The sequence below is a fragment of the Tribolium madens genome, unplaced genomic scaffold, assembly GCF_015345945.1.
Source record: "Tribolium madens isolate multiple individuals breed KSU strain unplaced genomic scaffold, Tmad_KSU_1.1 Scaffold_19;HRSCAF=116;Tcas5.2_LG9, whole genome shotgun sequence".
Classification (NCBI taxonomy): Eukaryota; Metazoa; Arthropoda; class Insecta; order Coleoptera; family Tenebrionidae; genus Tribolium; species Tribolium madens.
Genome location: NW_025400983.1, coordinates 6639386 through 6659659, shown reverse-complemented (window position 1 = coordinate 6659659; position 20274 = coordinate 6639386). Strand labels below are relative to the sequence as shown.

Sequence of the window (20274 nt, the reverse complement as noted above, 5' to 3'; positions counted from 1 at the left end):
GTTTCGAGCCCTGGACGTTCACTTTGTGACCATATGGTCAGCGAAAAGAATACAACTGTCATAATGATATGATTGGGACGCCCTTCGTGTGTCAATCCCCGGACAACGCGTATGGAAATTAGTCCAGGGATTATTTTTAATCCCCCGATTTGCACTTCAAACAGGTGGGGGTGTTGATTGTTTGAAGCAGAGTCGTACAATAATGGTATAAAAACTTTACGAGGTATAATTATGGGTAATATCGAGCGCTTCTAGTTTGTTATCAAAGATTTTAACGCTTGAAAGCACCAAGGAAATAACCGTGTTTGCTCCCGATTTTTTTCACTTACCACTTTAGAAACCCAAGTCACAAGGCGAGTCCCAAGTAAACATTCCTTATTGTTCACGAATTGTTGACAAATTCTGATCTTGTTTGAACACAAGCTTGATGGAAATTTACAAATTTTATGAAACGTTACATTCTCTCAAAGTTTCGAGGTAATTAAGTTGAAACTTTGATGTTAATAACAGTTATTTTGATTCGTTGGTAGCAATTGGTGAGCTATCTAGTTATTAGTTCTGCAAGTGGTCATTTTGTACCTTCATCCATGAATCGACTACGCTGAATCTCCCCTGGCTAAATGAGAAAAAGCAAACACGATGTAGACCTTTGTCGATTTACGGAGAAACTAAATATTTAGCTACAGAAAAGGAGTAACCAAGCTTCAAAAACTCAGAAAAAAAAAACAGTAAAAGAACAAATTTCAATAAATAATTGTGAAAATCTTTTTCGTTTAAGCATTCAAAATTAAAAGTATAAAAAGTGGATGTTAATGACCTGTTTTGAGTTTAAAAAAGTAGTCTTAAAGGAACGAAAATTTATAGTGAGCGGCAAAATTTTATTTATTAAAACTGAAGATCTATTGTTTTGACAAAAATGCTCGAACAGGTCAATTTTAAAAAGTACAAAATCCTCAACTTGATTTAAAATTGTATGTTTTTTTGTTGATATTATTTTACTTTTTGGATCTTATTTTTTTTTGAAAACTTTATGTAATATTTAATATTTTGGTGCTGTCATTTCGACAATTAAAAGATCTATCGAATGGTCTAAAAATTAGGGATTTCCATTAAAAAAATGTCATTACTCAAAAACCAAAAGGTGTGAAATTTTAAATCAAGTTGAAAATTGTTTTTTTTTTTGACTTGTTCTAGGATTTTTGCAAAAACAAAATATTTTCAGTTTTAATAAGATTATGCCATAATTTTACCGCTCATTGAATACTTTTGCTTGGTTATTTATTAATTGTTCTTTTTTCACTATTTTTTGATTAATTTGTCTGCTGGTAAAGCACCTAATGAGAAAGTCACTTTATAAACTCATTGTTTCTCAAAAGAATAAAAATATTTTATCCACAATCATAAAGAGAGAGACTTTATCCACACTTTAGATGCGTATAAAGTACCACTTTATCCACTAGTGGATAAAGTTACTTTATTCCACTGTTAGTAGCCAGCACATCGCGTAACAGCTTACTACGTTTAACCGAAAGCACATTTAGAGTGACGTTTAAATTTCAGTGTAATTTTTAATTAAGTTTGGAATAATTTGGGCCTGTGATTGTGGATAAAACGTTAAATTGCAGTCGTGTGTTAATCGCGTTTTATCCACTTAACCGCGAACTGACGTTCTCGCGGTTAAACATTCTTGCATGGATAAAACACTATCTAACACACTCTTACAATAAATAACTATAATTTTCTTAAAGTAGATTATTTTATTAAAGAATAAAGATGAAAAAGATAGGAACCGAAGACAATTAATTGTTCAATTTTTAATTTTAAAAACATTTAGTTCTTCTTGTAGTGAAACTAAAGAGCTAAAACTCCTGAATTGAGTTTTTCTCCAAACAATTTCAATTTTTTTAATGTGTAGTTAGGCAAGCAAATATTTGAAATATTACTTTCATTTTAACAATAAACAAAGCTAAATAATCATTTTTTATTCTGAGTATTGACGTGATATACAAAAAACTAAATTTCTTTTCTTTTCAATTTTTAGAAGCATTTAAAGAAGTGGATAACCACTTTCTAAGCAGACTCGCCTTGTACACTAATAGATTTTCTCACATCTTTTATAAAAAGTCTAATTTAATAGCACTGTTCATGAAAAAAGTTCCCACTCCATTTATGCTCCCATATTTTCATACGTCATTGTGGTAATGGTATTTACCACAAAAAATTAAAACAAATGACTAGCACTAGCAATGTCGTAGTTTAGTGGTGTTATTTTTAAATTTTTAGATCAACTTAATCTCCTGGAAACCTTTAAAAATGAAGAAAGGTACTTTTACCACCGTCACGGCCCCGGAGTCCTAAATTACCCGCCATTGCTCCAGTGAGCGATTTTCAAATTGTCGACCACCCTAGGTGCAGTGAAAGAATGTTTGAGCAATTACAGAATTAACGGTCGTGAAAGCGTTACCGGTTTTAGCCTTATTTCCTTCCACAAGTTACCAAAATAAGACCCCGAATTGCCCAACAAACCGGTAACAAGTTAGCAGACGTCGAGGCGTGGTCATTTCACCACTCAAAACAAAACCAATTCCACCGATAAAAAATAAATAAAACCGATTTAAAATTCCTGAACAATTACGGTACTCTAGACGCAATTTGCATTTAAATATCCTTGGCACAAAATGACTCATAGAGAGAAAGATTATAGATTATAAAATGAATGACAGGAATCACATTGTGCTAGCTGACAATAAAATTATGTGTTATTAGTTCTGGAAAGATGCGTGTACGCATTTGTAAACGTGACGAAAAAGTTAATTTAGAAGCGACAAAAACGAAATGCTATAAATCCACGTAATCTCAATCTTTCCAGTAGCAAAACAGGTCGAAAGAGCAACAGATAAATAAACGGCTTGGCCGTAAATGGCGATTCAAAGTGCACCAACTGACGTCTCAAATATGTCGATAAAAATAAAAAATTAGTTGGTTGGCCCCTCATCAACATACCACTCTTGTATGTCACGATTTAATCCGGAGATATATCACAGGTAATGGATGTTACGCTTTGATGCTATCTTAAATTTTTATGCAGTGAAAGATTTGTTACAATAAAAACAGCAAAAGGAAGAAATACACGACGTAAAATGAACCAGTCTGTCAAACATATGTCTCGGATATGTTTCTTGTAAACTGCACTGTATATTTTTATTTGCTTCTAAGTAGAAAACATATGTCCAAGTTTGATGGAAGTGAATCTCCATAAACACTCATTTAAGCCGTCTATTGCGAACATTAAACAGTGGCGTAACTACCGGTAGCCCAAACCAAAACACTGAATCAACGTTTAAAAACAGGTAAAGCAGTACCTATGTGTTGGGAAATGATTTTGAAAACTTTACAAGAATATAAAAATGAAGTATTACTGCCATATTTTTGCAGAAAATATGTAGTTTTAAATTTTAGATTACAAGAACTTGACATGTTGTTACGCTACTGGTAGTGGGAGCAGCACGAACGATTCGGTTTATTTTGGGAGCAGAATTCTCATTATTGTTCTTGAACCCGTTCTTAAAAAATAAAAAAAACATGATTTAATACACGACCAAGAGTAACAATCCTCCATCAATCATCACACATCCCAACATCTAATTACATTTAGAAATTCTCAGTTTTTGAACCATAGATACGCTCCACTTGGTTCGAAAGAATTCGCGCAAAAACAGCTTCACGAAAAATGTTATTCTAACCTTCCTTGTATTTATTTTTGCAAATTTCTGAGTCATTTCAATGATGCAATTTGCATCCGGAGCTACTCAAGTGTACGAAATTCGTTTCCGTCTTACCTCATAAAGGTAATTGTTGTTTTTTTACCGGTTATTTACCGAATTGTAAGAGCATTGATAATGAAATAACAGCGAGATGACTCATGCTAAGAAATTGCTTTGCAATCTTGGCCAACAGGTTGAAATAGAAAGGTAATATCAAAATGTCAACGACCAAAAATATAAACACCATTTCGTAACGTTCTATGGCAGGAAAAGCAGAGAAACAATGGTGAATTAGCGAATTGGTTAGTATCTAGATTGAGATCGTCCATTCAATTTTCGACCAGACGTTTCTCGCGGTCACGGAAATGGTACTTTATGCAGGAAATGCAAGAATTTGAAATGTTAATGGGAGAAATCAGCTGTACGCACGTTTGCCAATAAATACGCAATTGGAAAAAAGGGAAACCGCTTTTTTAATCCATAATACGGAAGAAATCAAGAAATCCAGACTTATCGTCTGTAAAAATGAGGACATTACATCAGATAAATTAATCGTGAATCATCCATACACGCCATGTGGGGGTTCCTATAAAAAATATTTATAAACATGAGGTTTCGTGGGTGTACCGACGAGATGAGTCAGGTAAGAGCATACAAAAACAACAAATTGCATATTGAACGAACGAAAAATCTTCTTCACTCTTTGGCCAATGAACCTCTCCAGCAGGAAATAAACATTTTGGCCAAGTGCCCGGACTTTTCCAGATATAAAAAGGTGCTTCCGGTCGCGACGTGTCGGAATTTCTCGATGCACGGGAAAAAGACAGACAGCTGTTTAAATCACCGATTGAAAATATGCAATTATTCCTCGTACACGCTCTGAAGATTTCAATCAGCTCGGCTGTTGAAACCTCATTGTGGGGTAATTAGAAGGAATATGCGAGGACGCATCGATCTCGCAGGAATTCACCACACTCGCAAGGAAATTCTGCACAAGTTTCAACTATTTTTCTGGCCTCGAAGGACCTAAAAATGCACATTTTTTAACTCCGAGCAATTGTATTGTTCATTGAATTCGTACGTTCCACTTCAATATTAAATTTTTGGCAGTGTGAAGCTACTTGCAAACATTTTGGCTGTGTACAGGGTGTCCCAAGTTTTAGGGCCGGCGCAAAAATAAATATTCTAATTGATTAAAAAAAAATTGTTAGTACAAACGATAGAGGACTATGTAGGCTTCAATTTGATGCTTTAATATTGTTCCAAATTTTTAGAGTATGTCAGTGAGACACTAAAAACCAAATTTGGAAAAAGAATTGTAATTAATTGGAATCTTTCCAACATGATAAAATTCCTTGATTTTTTCTAATGGTAGCTGTAAAGTAAAAGTTGATAGATCTTGAGTAATTAACATTTTATATTGAAAAAACAAGTATCAGATTTTCAATATTAAAATGTTAATTATTTAAAACCTATCAACTTTAACATTATTCTATTTTCACAAATATCACAGAAAAAAATCAAAAAATATTCCAGTTAATTGTTTTTTTTTTCTCCAAATTTAATTTTTAAGGTCTCACTGCCATACGCTAAAACTTTTGTACAATATCAAAACATAAATTAAAGTGTATCTAATCCTATATCGTTTACACTATCAAGAGACGTTTTTAACCAATTACAAATATTTATTTTTGCGACGGCTCTAAAACTGGGAACACCCTGTATGTTAAACACTGCAAACAAACACTGGAAATTTTTTCTTGAAGATTTCTTCACTTGGGGAATTCTGTTATTTTTAAACTCCAAGTATGCACTTTGAAAGATGTGGAATTTCTAAAATTATTTTCAAGGCAGTAAACTTTTCGTCAACTCATGATTTTTTTTTAAATTATTCTAGTAATATAATAAACTATAACATAATAAATAAAACGTTAAATTGAGTCACTAGATAATGTAAGAAACAAGTTAGAACAAAAATAAAAACAATTCTCACATAACAAAATTTCTTTATTTTGTACTCAATGTTAAAGATTGCGTTTATCAACTAATTTCAGTACATAAAGTAGTTGTTTATCGTCTAGTGAAATAAAGTAATTTTTATTCACTGTTTATATTCAAAAAATTCTGGTAGGTGAGTATGTACAAAATAAAACGAAATATTATGCAGGACGATAAAAATTGTTTATCTACCCGTGAAAAAAGTCCACTTCGTCACTAGTAAACTTAAGTATGTACAAAATAAAATTAAATATTATTCAAGACGATAATTGTTTATCTACTCTTTTTGCTCCTCTCCATTTTTGATTCGGGTTTGTGGTGTGGCATCAGTTTTTTTTAAATCTTCCATTAAATGCCTGTCTCTGTGATTGAAAAAAGTCCACTCGTGACTTCGTCACTCGTAAACTTAACCTTTTCACTCGTAGATAAACAATTTCTTTATCGTCTTGTATAATAAATAACTATAAATGTATTTTTTTAATAAATTCAACTCTTCAAAAAACTTTTAAAAGATTTTTCTTTAAAACAGTAAATTTTTCAATATTCTTCATAATAATAAAATCCGTTTTTTTTGGTATTTCAAAAACACATCTGATATAAAGATTTTTCTTTGCAACTCCACTGCAGTGGCTCGTTTTTAACAATTTATTGAAATAGAGATTATCGATCGACGAGAAAAATCTAAAATGCATGAAATAGAACCTTCTCTTTGCAAATAATAGGGGACAAAGTGGCCAAAGAACGTGCTCTAGAGGGCGACATTTATCTAGGGTCGGCCTCATCTCGACTGACAGCTCAATTACTGCATTTTTCATGAATAACTCGACGTCATTAAATCGTTTTAATGACCCTTTCTGTGGGTCTACCAACGACATTCCTCTTTGCAAGTGTCAAATGCTAATCTGGAGTCCCTCCGAGAGTAAAAAAATGCGTATTTTTCCGCTTGGTGGGGCAATATTAATTGGCGATGTTCACTTGTCTTAGCATTGTGCATCGCATTTTCTGATCAATATGACAATCCGGAAAACAAAATGACTCAAACTCCCCGTATAATTGAGAAATAGGGTGATTCACCCCAAGACTCGCTATAATATCGATATTGTCGTTCCCTGACAGTCAAATGAAACCCCCTAATACGAACATTAGATTATTATAGCTCTTGCATTGTGCCGATGTTTGCCCGAAACGCGTGCATCCCACATACTAAAACTGTTAATCTAACACTTGGTTTCATTAGCAAATCCAAGTGTAAGTCTTCCTTTAAGGCTATTTCTAATCTTATTAATTCCATCCCCCGATTAGATCACTTGCATGGGTTCGAATGATTTAGTGGGGCACTCCAGGCCCCGACATTACTTATTATTTATTTTATTGCCGTTCTATTGAGACTGAATTAGCCGTAAAGTACGTTGCTTTCTATTTGAAAAGTTCCAGACGGGAAAAAAAACCGCAAACCTCGCTTTGTTCTTGTAAAAAAATATCGATAATCCTGGCCAAGTCAGGACCGCAGCCTTGAATTCAGTGTTGGATTATCTCAGATGTTTTTGCACGGTTGAGTTCTTTTGAGGCAACTGGGCAGGTATCGCGTTGCTACGGAGTGAATCTGTGACTATTAAAATTAAACTCGATGAGAATGTAAAAGGAGTGTTGTTTCACAGAGCGCAAAAATCGAGGGTGTTTTTAGGAGTAGTGCACAAAAATTCGTAGTAACGGGGGGAAAATAAAACCAGTCCTTGATATTTTATGAACCATAAAAGTTATGCATGGTTGCAACTTTTAAGAACTAAATTAAACAACTGATGCATTTCTTATGTTCGCCATACATAAATTTCTACGTTTCAGGTTATCATGGCCAATTAACTGATGACAGTTAATTTCATATGCTCGATTAATTCGGCTTAATTGTGAAACAAAGGTGACCGATTGTTGTTTTTTTTCTCTCCTTGCAAATGAGGTCAAACCGACTTCAATTAACAATAATTATGTAATTTGTTCGATGATTAATTTGTCGGGCAAGTGGAGCACAACATTTAAGAACGCCATTAAAGAAAAAAATATTCGACCATTATGCCGAGCTATGGTTACTTCCATATCCGATTTCCGGTCATCTAGGTTACACAGAAGTCTTATTAGGGCCGGAAATGAAACACACAACCCTTCTACCTGCCAAAATGGTTTCCCATGTGACTATATTAAGTTACTTTGCTGGTGCAAAATTAGCCAATTTATTTTATTCAATAATTTAAAAGTTAGAAACACGCCCTTTTCGAAGTTTAATTGAACGAACTTTGTAATTGCGAACGAGTTACAGTTAAGTAAAATAAAATGACTCACCTCTTTGTCCGCAGTCCAAAGTGATCACAAAAGTAAAAAAAAAAACAATGAAAATATCACAGAAACTTTTCAAAAATAAAAATTAACACGGCACAAATAAATAAATCGAGGAACGATAAATCTTGTCGGTATAATCAGTACAAATCGCGTTATGCCGATTGTGAGTTCCTGCGAGGAGTCGCTGAATGAAATGCATCTAGCAGGCCGTGGCCGAGACGAGCTTTGTTGGCGAATGAATCAAGCCGGCCAAGAGCGCGCACGAAAGGGGAGACCACGTCCGGAACTACACCGGAATAAAAATATTTTGTCCCCGGATCAAAACCGTCGATTTTGTTGTGTCAACAACCCAGAAATGCACCAATAACTGATTTGCATTTTTCCTGCGGAAGCACATTCATCCTAATTACATTAAAACGCTGATTATTTAATTCGATTATCGCGTATTTTTCGCGTGTCCTCGGGCTATGAGCGGAGGATTGAAATATTATCTACAAAAGCTCGTGGGTTATACACCATGCAATTATATTGCGACTTAATTATGGCTTATGCATTTCTTTGATTCATTGCTTCCCACGCTCCAACTTATTTTACTAACCTACAGCAAGAAAATGTTTATTGCAACGTTACCATCGACAGTTACAATAATAGTTTACAAATATACCAAACCCTCTCTCTGTTACTTTGAAACTTTTGCATAAATTATAATAAGCGTCACCCCTTTTGAAAATTCGACGAATTTCAGTAATGACAGGGTGCAAGTGGCTTTTTGTGAAGCCACTAGGGTGTTAAGAAATCGATAACATGTCCGGCATGTGTTTTTATTCATATGCACCCCTAGTGTTACACCCATCCTGTCTAGGTCAGGATCCCTCCGATAGAGACGTTGAAGTCGAAGGTATGAATTGCACGCTCAATTTAAGACGGAAAAATGCGAGAAGATAACCAACCGGCTTCTTCGTGTGTTAATTGAGGCTCTAATGTTGTTTATTTGCGTCAGTGTAAATATTCGTAATTAAATGTCGGACGCAAACAGCGGCTAGACATCGCTTGCATGAACAAATACAAAAATAATAAGAGCCTCGGAGGCATGAATAATTAAATCCAAACATTTCAGAAATTTTTACACCGTCAGCGTAAGCTACTGTGATCAATTGAAATTTTAAATAATTATTATTAATGCCAAAATAAACACTTTTTACTCTGGAACAGACTTTAAAAAATATGTAATTTCCTGCATTTGTTTTCATTTTTCCAGTTCCGTAGATAGTTATAGATAGATAGTTCAATACGAATTAATTTACAAAAAAAATTTTTTGTTAAAAATACGAGTATATTATTTATATTTGACAGATACAATTTTTAACTTTTCACATATCTATTCGGTATCTAAATTGCTCAAAAATAGTTTAAATTGCATTAGTTTCAGTGAAATAAGTTGAACTGCAACAATTTCTCACTTAAAAATCGACAGTCTAGCCAATGATGGCTAGAGTATTGCATAAAATGTCGCCAAAAAATAGTGTCACAAAACTGAATTTTATGCAACTGATTTCATTTACACAAAATGCGCATTGTGACACCGAATTAGAAAAAGTAATTTATCATAATAAAAAATATTATTTATCAAATTTATCCCTGAAAAGTTGTATTTAATTAAAAAAAATGTAGTCAACAAAAAAAGTTATTTGACTTCTGAATTTAGTACTCACTCATTTTAATCTTAATGCAATGCAATTTTGTTTTGTGAGATTGGTAGCGAGGTGAATGTAATGTTTAAAAAGACATTAAAGCACTCATTTAGTATACCAAGGTAGAATGTGAAATAGGTACTATCACGACTTATTAATCAAATTAGAACTGAATAATCAGCTTCTGTGTAAGTGCGCTGGTGTATTTGTAAACACAGGGTGTCAGAACTCGCACCCCAGAGAAAAATTGCAAGCAAGATACAAGGAACATGAAAAAAAAAATCTATTTGTTAAAAAATTTTGACACATATTTTTGACACTTGACATCTTTTATGTCTATTTAATGATACTCATGATGTTGTATATGTTTTTTTTAATTATTTAATAAAGGTACAAAAATTTTGCCAATAAAAGCCACAAATAACATTTACAGAGTTACAATTTGGAATACAACTTCCTTGTTTCCTCCTCTAATAGCCTGTAGTAAAAAAAATTGGAAAATTATTTTTCCAACAGAAATAAATAGACTCAAAGTGCAAAATTTAAACTCTCATTCAATTTTTATAGATAGATTTCATAGATTTTTTAACATTTTTTCCATGTTCCTGGTATCTTACCTTACATGGCATTTTTCTCTGGGGTGTAAGTTCTGGCGCACGCTGTATATTTATTTTAATTTTTGTTTTTTACAAAGTACCTCCAACACACAAAGTATAAAAAAATAATAAAAACGTCAGTTTATTAACACGAGTTCCTGAGTTAATTATTTCCGAAAAAGTGTAACTTTCTGTACTGGTGACTCCTAAACCGAGAACTTTTGAGCCATGTATCATCTTCCTCAATGTAAATGAATAAAGAAAATATAGAAAAATCAAGATACGCTTTCTAAGGTATCGAAGCTATAAAATTTTACGCTTCCTCACTTGTTGAAATAACTATCTTTTTTACTATAAAAAAAAACTTTTCTTCAATCATTTCCGTTGTGACTGCTGAGTAGTCCCTTATTTTTACCATAGCTGTTTAGGTATGTTTTTGAACAATTTGTGACAGTTTGGAAGCAAAGAGTAGCTTTATTCCTTAGGTAGAAGAAGATAAAAATTTGTCGTTTTTGCTATACGAAAATGTACTCTTCTAGAGTATCTTATCTTTTAATCTTATTAATTTTGGGTAATTGTGTTTCATTCCCGTGCGAATTTGGCAAAAATTACCTTTACAAAAATGCTCGTCCTTGAAATGGTCATGCATCCTCTTCACCGGAAATAATAAAATATAAATGAAACATTAACCTCCGAATCGAAAAACCCTGGCCATGTTGTTGCTGGCAACAACAATTATGAATGGAATGAAGAAAATACTATCGTTGCTGCTCTAAATATGATTTTCAAAAGGAAAGGATGGTCTGATTATTCTCTCGTATCATGTCTATAATTTGGTTTACCACTGGCGCATGATAATTGCGACGTGCGCCTCAGTCAAAAATGTCGCCTCGCCGTAAAAACTTTCACAGTTTTCTAAACAATTACGATTTTTCCACAGAAAAATAATTCACGTTTTACGATACCATCAAGTTAAATCTAGCATTAAAATCGTAAAAGCTCTCATTGATTGTGTTACACGATCGGATAAATTTCACAACCATGTCGGAGTTATTTATTGTGTGAATCCCCCGAATGAGGAAGTTCCTCGACTAACATGATAGAACGTCATCTCGATGATAAACGATTGATCATTTTTGCACAAAATCCCGTTGAGGACTGCTCACTCGCCGTCATAAATTTCTCTCTAAACCGAGAAAGCGTGCAGGGCGGATCTGTCATAAAAGCCTCGAGAAACGTTGTGAATCTCGTGCCAACACGACGTTCATTAAAAACTAGTACTTTTATGTAAGCTTGGCTCTGCCTCACCCGAATTGATTTTCATGCATTTCTCTACCCTCAGACGTCTCGTTGTTTTATTACTGGGGAGACTTTAACAACCTTGGGGTGCAACGAGAGCAACACGCCACCGCAATCGAAAACAAATCGAGTTCGCTTCTTTTCGCAATTTGTAAAACCACTGGAAGAGAATATAATTATGCAGAATTCATACGGTTTAATTGCTTCTTCCGTTGCCAGGCACACCCATTTTCCTGCTTTAGTGATGTTCGTGTGGCAGGTTCAGTGAATATTACGGAATGAATAAGTAAAAAGTGCATTTGATGTGTAATTTTCAACGATTTTGTATCTTCTTGTTACAACACAAGACGATTTATTGAGCTTCGAAAGAAAATTATCTGAGACGTCGTTATGAACAGCAAAAGTTCCTTTCACAGTTATTAAAAATAAAATTGAATGCTGGAAATGTTGAGAAACTGTTAATAAGGAGTTTTTTTACGAAGCTGTCATTGGACTCTGCTCATTGAATCAGCAATTTTATAAAATAAATAAAACAGTATCCGAGCAGAAACTATTTTTATTCAAATAATGCGGTTTTAAAAAAAGTTGTATACATCTTCTATCCTTTCTACAACCACTAATTGTGTTTGATGAAAATCGCTAAATTCAAAAAAAATATTACATAATAATGAAACAACAAACATAATGTAAAAACTCGTTTATATTTGAGTCTGTATTTCCTTCTTTAATTATCACTAAATAATTATTCGCAAAATTTTAATAATATTCTTTCCCAATACCTAAATTTTTATTCTCAAAACAGAAAGTTTTCAAATAGAACTCATATTCTAAATCACACGATTTCGTGTAAGATTTGATCTTATTTTTTTAATAACCTAATTTCGTTATAAATATAATATAAAATACTTATAAAAATAATATAAATATATTTCAAAATTTTTTCTGAAAATACTCAGATCTTCAAGATAAGATTTTTACGCTCTCTGATGGTTGACTTTGTTACACAATTTTGACAACTAAGAAGAACACGCTAATAGTATCTAACAATCAATCTTTATTTTTTTCTTTAGACTACCTCATTCGTGATATCTTATTCGTAATTTCTTTCCTAATCCTTATTTTGCAAAAAATAATAATATAATTTTTGATTGCATAAGATTTTAATAAGAATTCAAAACTGTGAGTAAAAAACTTGAAAAAAAAAATTGAAGTTTTTCATTTTATTAAAAATATTTTTTTATTAACTTCTTAAGCGTTATCTTGCCAAAATCTTTATTTTTACTTGAAATTTCACTACATATAGGGTGTCAGAACTCGCGCCCCAAAAAAAATTTCAAGTAAGTAAGTAATACCAGAAACAAGGAATTTTTTTTATCTGTCAATAAAATTTGACATATATTTTTAGACATTTGACATTTTTTTGTCTATTTAATGATACTGATGATCTTGTATATGTTTTTTATAACTATTAGTAAAGGTACAAAAATATTGTCAATAAAAACCACAAATAACATTAAACAGAGTTACAATTTAGGATACAGCTTCCTTGTTTCCTCGTCTAATAGCCTGTAGCAAAAAAACTGAGAAAATTATTTTTTTAACAGAAATAGAGTCAAAATGCAAAATTAAAACTCTCATAACTTAGAATTTTTTTTAAAAAGAATATTTTTAACATATTTTCCATGTTCCTGGTATTTTACCTTACATCGCATTTTTATTTGGAGCGCGAATTCTGGCGCACCTGTAAGTATACACTTATAAATAATATAAATAAAAAAAATTAATCTTTATTTAATAATTTGCAATAAAAAATAAAAATTATTAAAAAAATCCTTCGTAGGTATGCTCAGTGTTTAATAATAATTCACTTAATCATAAAAGCCATAAGAAGCCAAAATCAGTAACATGTATGTGTCGTAAGCTAATTGTAAATTCAGTCGTTTCATATTGTAAATAAATGAATAAATGCAGGGTTTTTACAGTATGACGGAAAATTTTAGGTGTATTATAAAAAGCCTAATAAGTTTTCGTCTTATTGTAAAATGTTTTTAAGTATTCTCCATTTAGAAAATCACTGGTTACATTTGGTCGTTTTGTCAAAGACTGAAAAATATTATTTTATAAGATAAGTACCAATTTCTATATAATCTATAAAAAAAACAAAATCAAATGTTAAACGTTTTTAATGATAAAGATAATTAATAAAAAAGAAACATATTTCAAGAAAACAAATTAATTTTCTTAACAATTTTATCGTACAGTTGCGGAATTAAAATTTGGGACAGTATTATCATTTTCATAATGAAAACTGTTATTTTGACTTACTTACTTTCAAAAATATTGATTTGTGACATAGCCACGAGTAGGCAGCAGATCAAAGCGATGATTTAATTACACTTAGTTCAATTAAACATAAGACAGACAAATTGTTTAATTAACAATTTTAACGACAAAAAAAGTTTAATTGTCAAATGTCAGTAATGATGACAGTAAAAGGTAGTTTACACTGAACTTTTTAAAGTTAATCTGTGAGGCAGGTTTGTTTCAGTCGTATTATAAATTAACCATACGTACTTAATAATAAGACGAAAACTTATTAGTCTTTTTATAATACGCCTAAAATTTTCCGTCATATTGTAAAAATCCTGCATTTATTCATTCATTTACAATTTGCCCAGTCGTTTTCTGAAATATGACTAGCCGTTTTATAAAACGACTGGATTTACAATTAGCCTACGATATATGTATTGTTTCTTGATATTTTTTTCAAGAATGTAGACTCAGGTAAATTCTAGATCAGATCAGTTATTTTAAGAACTGAAATAAAGAATTTAAGAAGGAATGTTAGAACGATGAGCCGCAGTAATCAACAATGTTAATTGAAATAATTTTCATGTAAACTAGTTTTCGATCTATTATTGATTAAAATTATCTCTAAATATGGATCGCCTTTCGTTGTCATCGATCCAAATTCTATAAAAGTGTATCAGTTCTCGGTACAGAGAAAGGCACTCTGTTCTCCTATAAATAGCCGCCCCTCATCTCCAGCTGCCATCCCAACATTTCAAATTTCTTTTTACTCGTTAATTTAAATACAGTTAAATTGAAATGAACTGTGACCATTCCACAGTTTGACACTTCATTAATTCTAGTTAGCGGCCATTACGACACGAACAAAATTCAATTAGTGATTCGAAAACCGTTCCGACTCGATACAATAAAAAAAACTAGAAAGGGTCAACCCCTAGACGATGACATTTGAAAAATATGTATCATGCGTGTCGTTGGTATGACGTAATGGGGCAATCCTGTAGGTCATTGCCACTCCAGTCGAAAATAATCCGAGGAGGGAGTGATGTACTTAGAACATCAAAGTTAAATTTAATTGCTAGACAACAAACGGAATGCTGTGAATTGGTATAAGCAATGAATCATGTCACAACAGTGGTAGACCACCAGAAACAAATGCTCGCAGATGGGATTAATTTTAGGACGTACCTGGATTGTTACACACCATTTCGTATACGGTTCTTGCGGCGTCGTCCTCGGATAAATAGTCCCAGAGACCGTCGCAGGCCAAGATTAGGAAGTCTTCGCCGCCATCGAGAGGTATTTCGCGGATATCAGGCACTGCTATTACGTATGGTTTGTACTCTGCATCACCTTCAAAGAAAAAAATATATACTTAAGTCTAACTTCAATTCAAAATCTATTTTTATTTTAAAAGCCACGTTTTTGGTTTTCGTTTTTAATACTCCATTAAATCCAGCCTTGTTTTACCACTAAAGAGAAAAAAACAAGTGATGAAAGATTGTGGCATTTCTATTTTCGAAGAAACAGAAGTGTCGAGTGTTGGGTGGCAAAAATAACATTTTCAATCTTAATGTAAGAAAAATTTATTTTAGAAATTGAAAAGTAAGAGAGATAAAAGAAAAAATAACGTAAGTGAAATAAGAGGTAATCGGATTGTAGAGACTATCTAAATAAATAATAAACAAAAAAAATCAGAAAAAAAGCACTAGGAAATAAAAACGTAGTAAAGCAAGAAAAATAAGAGTAAAGTACTCTTTAACCAACCAGTAAATAAATAAAATTTAGTAACTGAGTAACAAAAACCTAACATATTTCAAAAATGTTTTATAACTAGACCTTATTGTCAAAAAAAAATAAAAGAGAAAAAACTAGCAAGTAACAACCTAAATTCAATTTTGACCAACTATAAACAAATTTTAATATTTCTCAAAAATTCTAATTATAATGTATTTCGCAACATCTTCAACCTAACACGATTTTAGATTTTCATGAATTAATTTGACTGAAAAAAGTAGAAAAAATATGAAAATAAAGTGTGTTAAAAAAAGGAAATATGATAAAAATAAATAAAAGTTAAAACAAATTTAAATAAAATAAATAAAAAAAATATTAATAAAATATTATGTTTCAACATTTCAGGTGAATGTCGACTTTGTTTGAGCGCAAATATTTCCTCGGCGAAATTGCTGTTTTTATAATAAATTTTATTAAGTATAATGCACAAAAATTGCTATAATTGCTATAATAATTGTCTGAAATGAAAAATGTTTTATATAGTTAAATTATTGCAAAATGAGACTAGATCTATTTTTCAAGAACTTTTCAAATAGTTTGATTTGAAGAATGAATCATAATATTAAGCAAATTTTCATTTAATTCGATTAAAATTTTCATCAAAGGAGAAACATTATTATTATTGAAACTTTAAACTGCAGCAATAGTCAAAAAAGATATACATAAATATGTATAACTGACACAAACTCATGAGTATGAAACAGATTTTTGGCAAATATTTCTTCAGTATAGTAAAATAATTTTTTTTGAAAAACTACAAAAAGTGTGAAAAATAATGTTGGAACAGTTTAATATGCCCCAAGTAATTCAGAAATTGTGTGAGTTTAGCTCTAATCTCCGAATTTTGTATTAAATTGGGTCAAAAACGCCTTTTCTAAATCAATTAATGACAAATTAAAATTTCATTGTCACCTTTGAGCAAAAAAGTATTATAACGTCTTTAAAAGTAATGAAATTATGGCTTGGAGTGTTTTTTATACTACAGTCTGTATAAATATGTATATCACAGAAAAAATAGAGACTACTTAACACAGAATGTATTGTCGTTATAATTTAAAAATTTAGTACTATTGTAAAAACTCCTTTGCAGCAATATGTTTTTTATTTTATTTTGAACAAACCATTGGGTAAACAATCTGTGGTAAACAGTACACATTTTTTATCTTTTATACATTTAGGCAGATCATTAATATAAATTTAAAAAAGAAGAGTGCCGTATTAAAATATGAATACAAATTAATAGTACATATTTTAGATAAAACGTAATTATTTCTCAAATCTTAACTGATTATCTTGAACTTCTAGATTTAATGAGTTAAATAAATACCTCAATACTATAGTAAATAGAAATACTCATTTTTTCCGTAAAATAAGTGGAATAAGTGGAACATTTGATAAGTAAATACATATTCTTATCTAAAAATAATAAAATTTTAATTACTATGAAAGGAAGAGAGAAAGACTTTTCAGTATTTTCAATACTAGATTATCGAATGGATGAAACACATTGGAAAATTTAATTCGAGACTTCAGAACTTTCTTGACTTTCACCAAAAAATTTTTATTTATTTTTATTTGAAAAAATAATAAATAGGGTAAATGCGCCAGTGGTCACCCTACTAACTTAATTTTCGTCTTTAAAACGGGAACAAAAATTGGTTTTACGTGAAATTATTTTAATGTTTGTATTTACAGTAGTCCTACAGTTTAAAGAATGCAATTTGCACCATTATTTTACTTTATCATTAGTATCAAAAATTCTAAACACGAAAATACAAAAAATATGTATAATACCAAAGGTCGACCACACAGTTTTTGACTACGACACAACACCAAAACTTAAAATCTAGCGGGAAAACATGTTGGGTAATAAAAAGAAAAATATTTTAAATATTTTTGTTATTCCTTTAAATTTAAATGTTATTAGTCGACTATTGGAAGTGGTCGACATTAGGCACATTTACCCTATAGTGTTACATTTTTCATACATATTACTTTAAATATGCAATCAAAGCAATTATACTTATTTATTATTTAAAACTTGAAACATTGGGAGTTCAGAAGCAAAGTTTCGTGTCGATTGTTCTATTAATTATACAATTTAGTGAGCAAACGAATAGTGACAGTGTACTGACATGACGAAGTCGAAACAGCTTCCTAAAAAGACCAAAACTACTTCCTCATCAGACAAAAAAGCTCCTGGATAGCATTTTTTGAGATAAAGGAGAAATATTGATTATTTGAGTATTTGCCAAAAGTATCTTGAATCCATGCGGTGGTATAGAGAAAAACTACTCGTATATTTAGAAACTTAAAATGCTTCCGGAAGAAAATTGCTTCTATTTCTAGCAATTTCTTTTCAATTAAAAAAAAAAGATTTGAATTAAAAGGGAAGTTAGTTAGTGCTGTTAACAACTATTTTGTATATGGAACAAGTCGTGAACAATGCATTCTTGAAAAATTAAATTTTGTTTAAATTCTAATCTAATCTGATAGACCATTATCTTTTACAGAACTGGGCTTTACGACAAACATAATTTCTTTAATCGTAAATTGCATCAGATTACAACAGAAATAACATTTAATATTTGTATGCTCTATTTTAAACAAATTTTCTTGTTTTATCTCATACAGAAGATAAGTAAATTTTCCCTATGGATCACCAACATTTACCTATTGCTCTGGAAACTGCCAACTGTCCATTAACCCTCCAAGTCCCCCAGTAGCAAACGAACCCTCCCTCCTTCTCAATCCTTTCCCTTTCATCCTAAAAATAAGCCAATTCACTTCAAATATTTACAAATAAGACACGAAACTAACACTCCGGCAAGGTTTATGTGGATTGACACATTGCAACACCCGTCCTTGATTAACTAAAAGGGCCTGGGAATCCCCCACCCACGCTATATACAACGTTTTTTCTTTCGGTCGAAGTAACGCACAAACTGCTGTGGTTCCACTATTGAATCTCTATTAAAAACAAAAGAATTATCTATTTCTCAAGAAAAATTTCTCGGCCATACCTCAACGTTACATTTATCGATAAATAAAGTATCGGTTTTGCAAAAGGCATCGATTAAAGCTTGCTCTGGATTAGCAACAAAATGCTTGCTTTCGGCTAGAAATTGGTGCAGATGAGCTGAACTGTAGGCCGCGGCATCATGACCAGCATGGCCGTCGAATATTGCATAATAACTGGACGGACTAGCTTCCTAAAACACTAAATTTTTTTATCTTGTTTACACAACTGTCGATTTATTTACCTGTAAATTGAACATGGTGTTTAAATCGTGTACTACAACATGTCTATCTTCCATCCGTCGTCTTTTATTCTTCGCTGCACACACACTTACAATGTTGTGGGGTTGGCCAGGGGGTGGCAAGGAACAAAGCATACTATTATCCAAATATCTCAGACAAATCTCGTTCGTTTTTGCCATTACTGTCTGCATCAGCTTCAAGGGTTCGTAAGCTGAAAAATTAGGAAATTAGTAGCAGATTCCCCACTTATCTCAAAATTTGGATGATTCACTTTGTGACACAATATTTCATTTTAAACGTGAACTCAAGTGAATCACCCAACACCGTAGTAAGTGTATTGATTTATATAAACACACAAGACATATATACAGAATCAGTTCAATTTTCCCAGATTTGTTATTTTATTAAGCATAGCGAAAATCGTATTGTTTAAAACGGATCCGGAAGTACAAATTGAATAATTATTACCTTCCGGTGGAGAAATCGAGTAATAAATTTGAATAAAGCACAGTTAATGCATACATTTTCCGGAAGAGTGAGTGTTGAAAATTTTTAGTGATACTTACCATTATCAGACGGGTTGAAGCCGCATGCCGTTGGCTGTTTCTTGCACGATTTGCGAGTTTCGTCGATGACGATTTGGATCAAGGGGGCGATCAAACTTTGGGGGCATTTTCTGGAAAAACAAAATTCGGTCATGAGAAAAATGACTCTTCATTTCAAAGAACAATAAAACGAGGCTGGAATTGTCGAGTCTAGACTCCTACACAGTGTCAGATTTCAATGGCTCTGATATGTTTTATCTCCTCTGTTCAGTATTTGTTTGACTGGAATAAGTCAATTTATTTTTAGCAAAGACTTAAGTAAAAATTAATATTTTTATTGATTACCGTTAATCATATTGTATTCGGAAAAATTCGTCGTTTCATTTTGCTTATAATTTTTGACACATCTCCAAAAGTAAACAAAAAAAATCAATTCTGATACTGAAGTTGTAATGTTGACTTAATTTTTGTAATGGTAAAGGAAAAGTGGAACAAATAGTCCGGTCAAAATAGACATTTCAAATAACTAAAATTCCGACAAAGCTAAATTTTGGTGTAGATCTTGGGTACACCATTAGGAATAAAATGTCAAAAGACCCCATCGATTCCATGTGTGCTAAAAAAGTTATTCGGGGTTAAAGGTCAAAATTTGACGTTTTTTAGATTTTTTTTTTCGAAAACG

The 20274-nt window shown here is 31.9% G+C and overlaps 1 protein-coding gene across 1 annotated transcript in view; it reads right to left on the bottom strand.

Moving 5' to 3' along the window:
* Nucleotides 1–20274, bottom strand: part of LOC123015723 (proteoglycan 4-like) — a 49150-nt gene that overhangs the window by 20032 nt on the left and 8844 nt on the right. The window contains exons 2-7 of the mRNA XM_044415622.1: nt 19614–19723; nt 19050–19258; nt 18810–18998; nt 18607–18756; nt 18460–18553; nt 15178–15342 (exon numbers count right to left, since the gene is read on the bottom strand). Of these exons, the coding sequence (XP_044271557.1) occupies nt 15178–15342; nt 18460–18553; nt 18607–18756; nt 18810–18998; nt 19050–19258; nt 19614–19723 (917 nt within the window). The remainder of the gene's footprint in view (nt 1–15177; nt 15343–18459; nt 18554–18606; nt 18757–18809; nt 18999–19049; nt 19259–19613; nt 19724–20274) is intronic.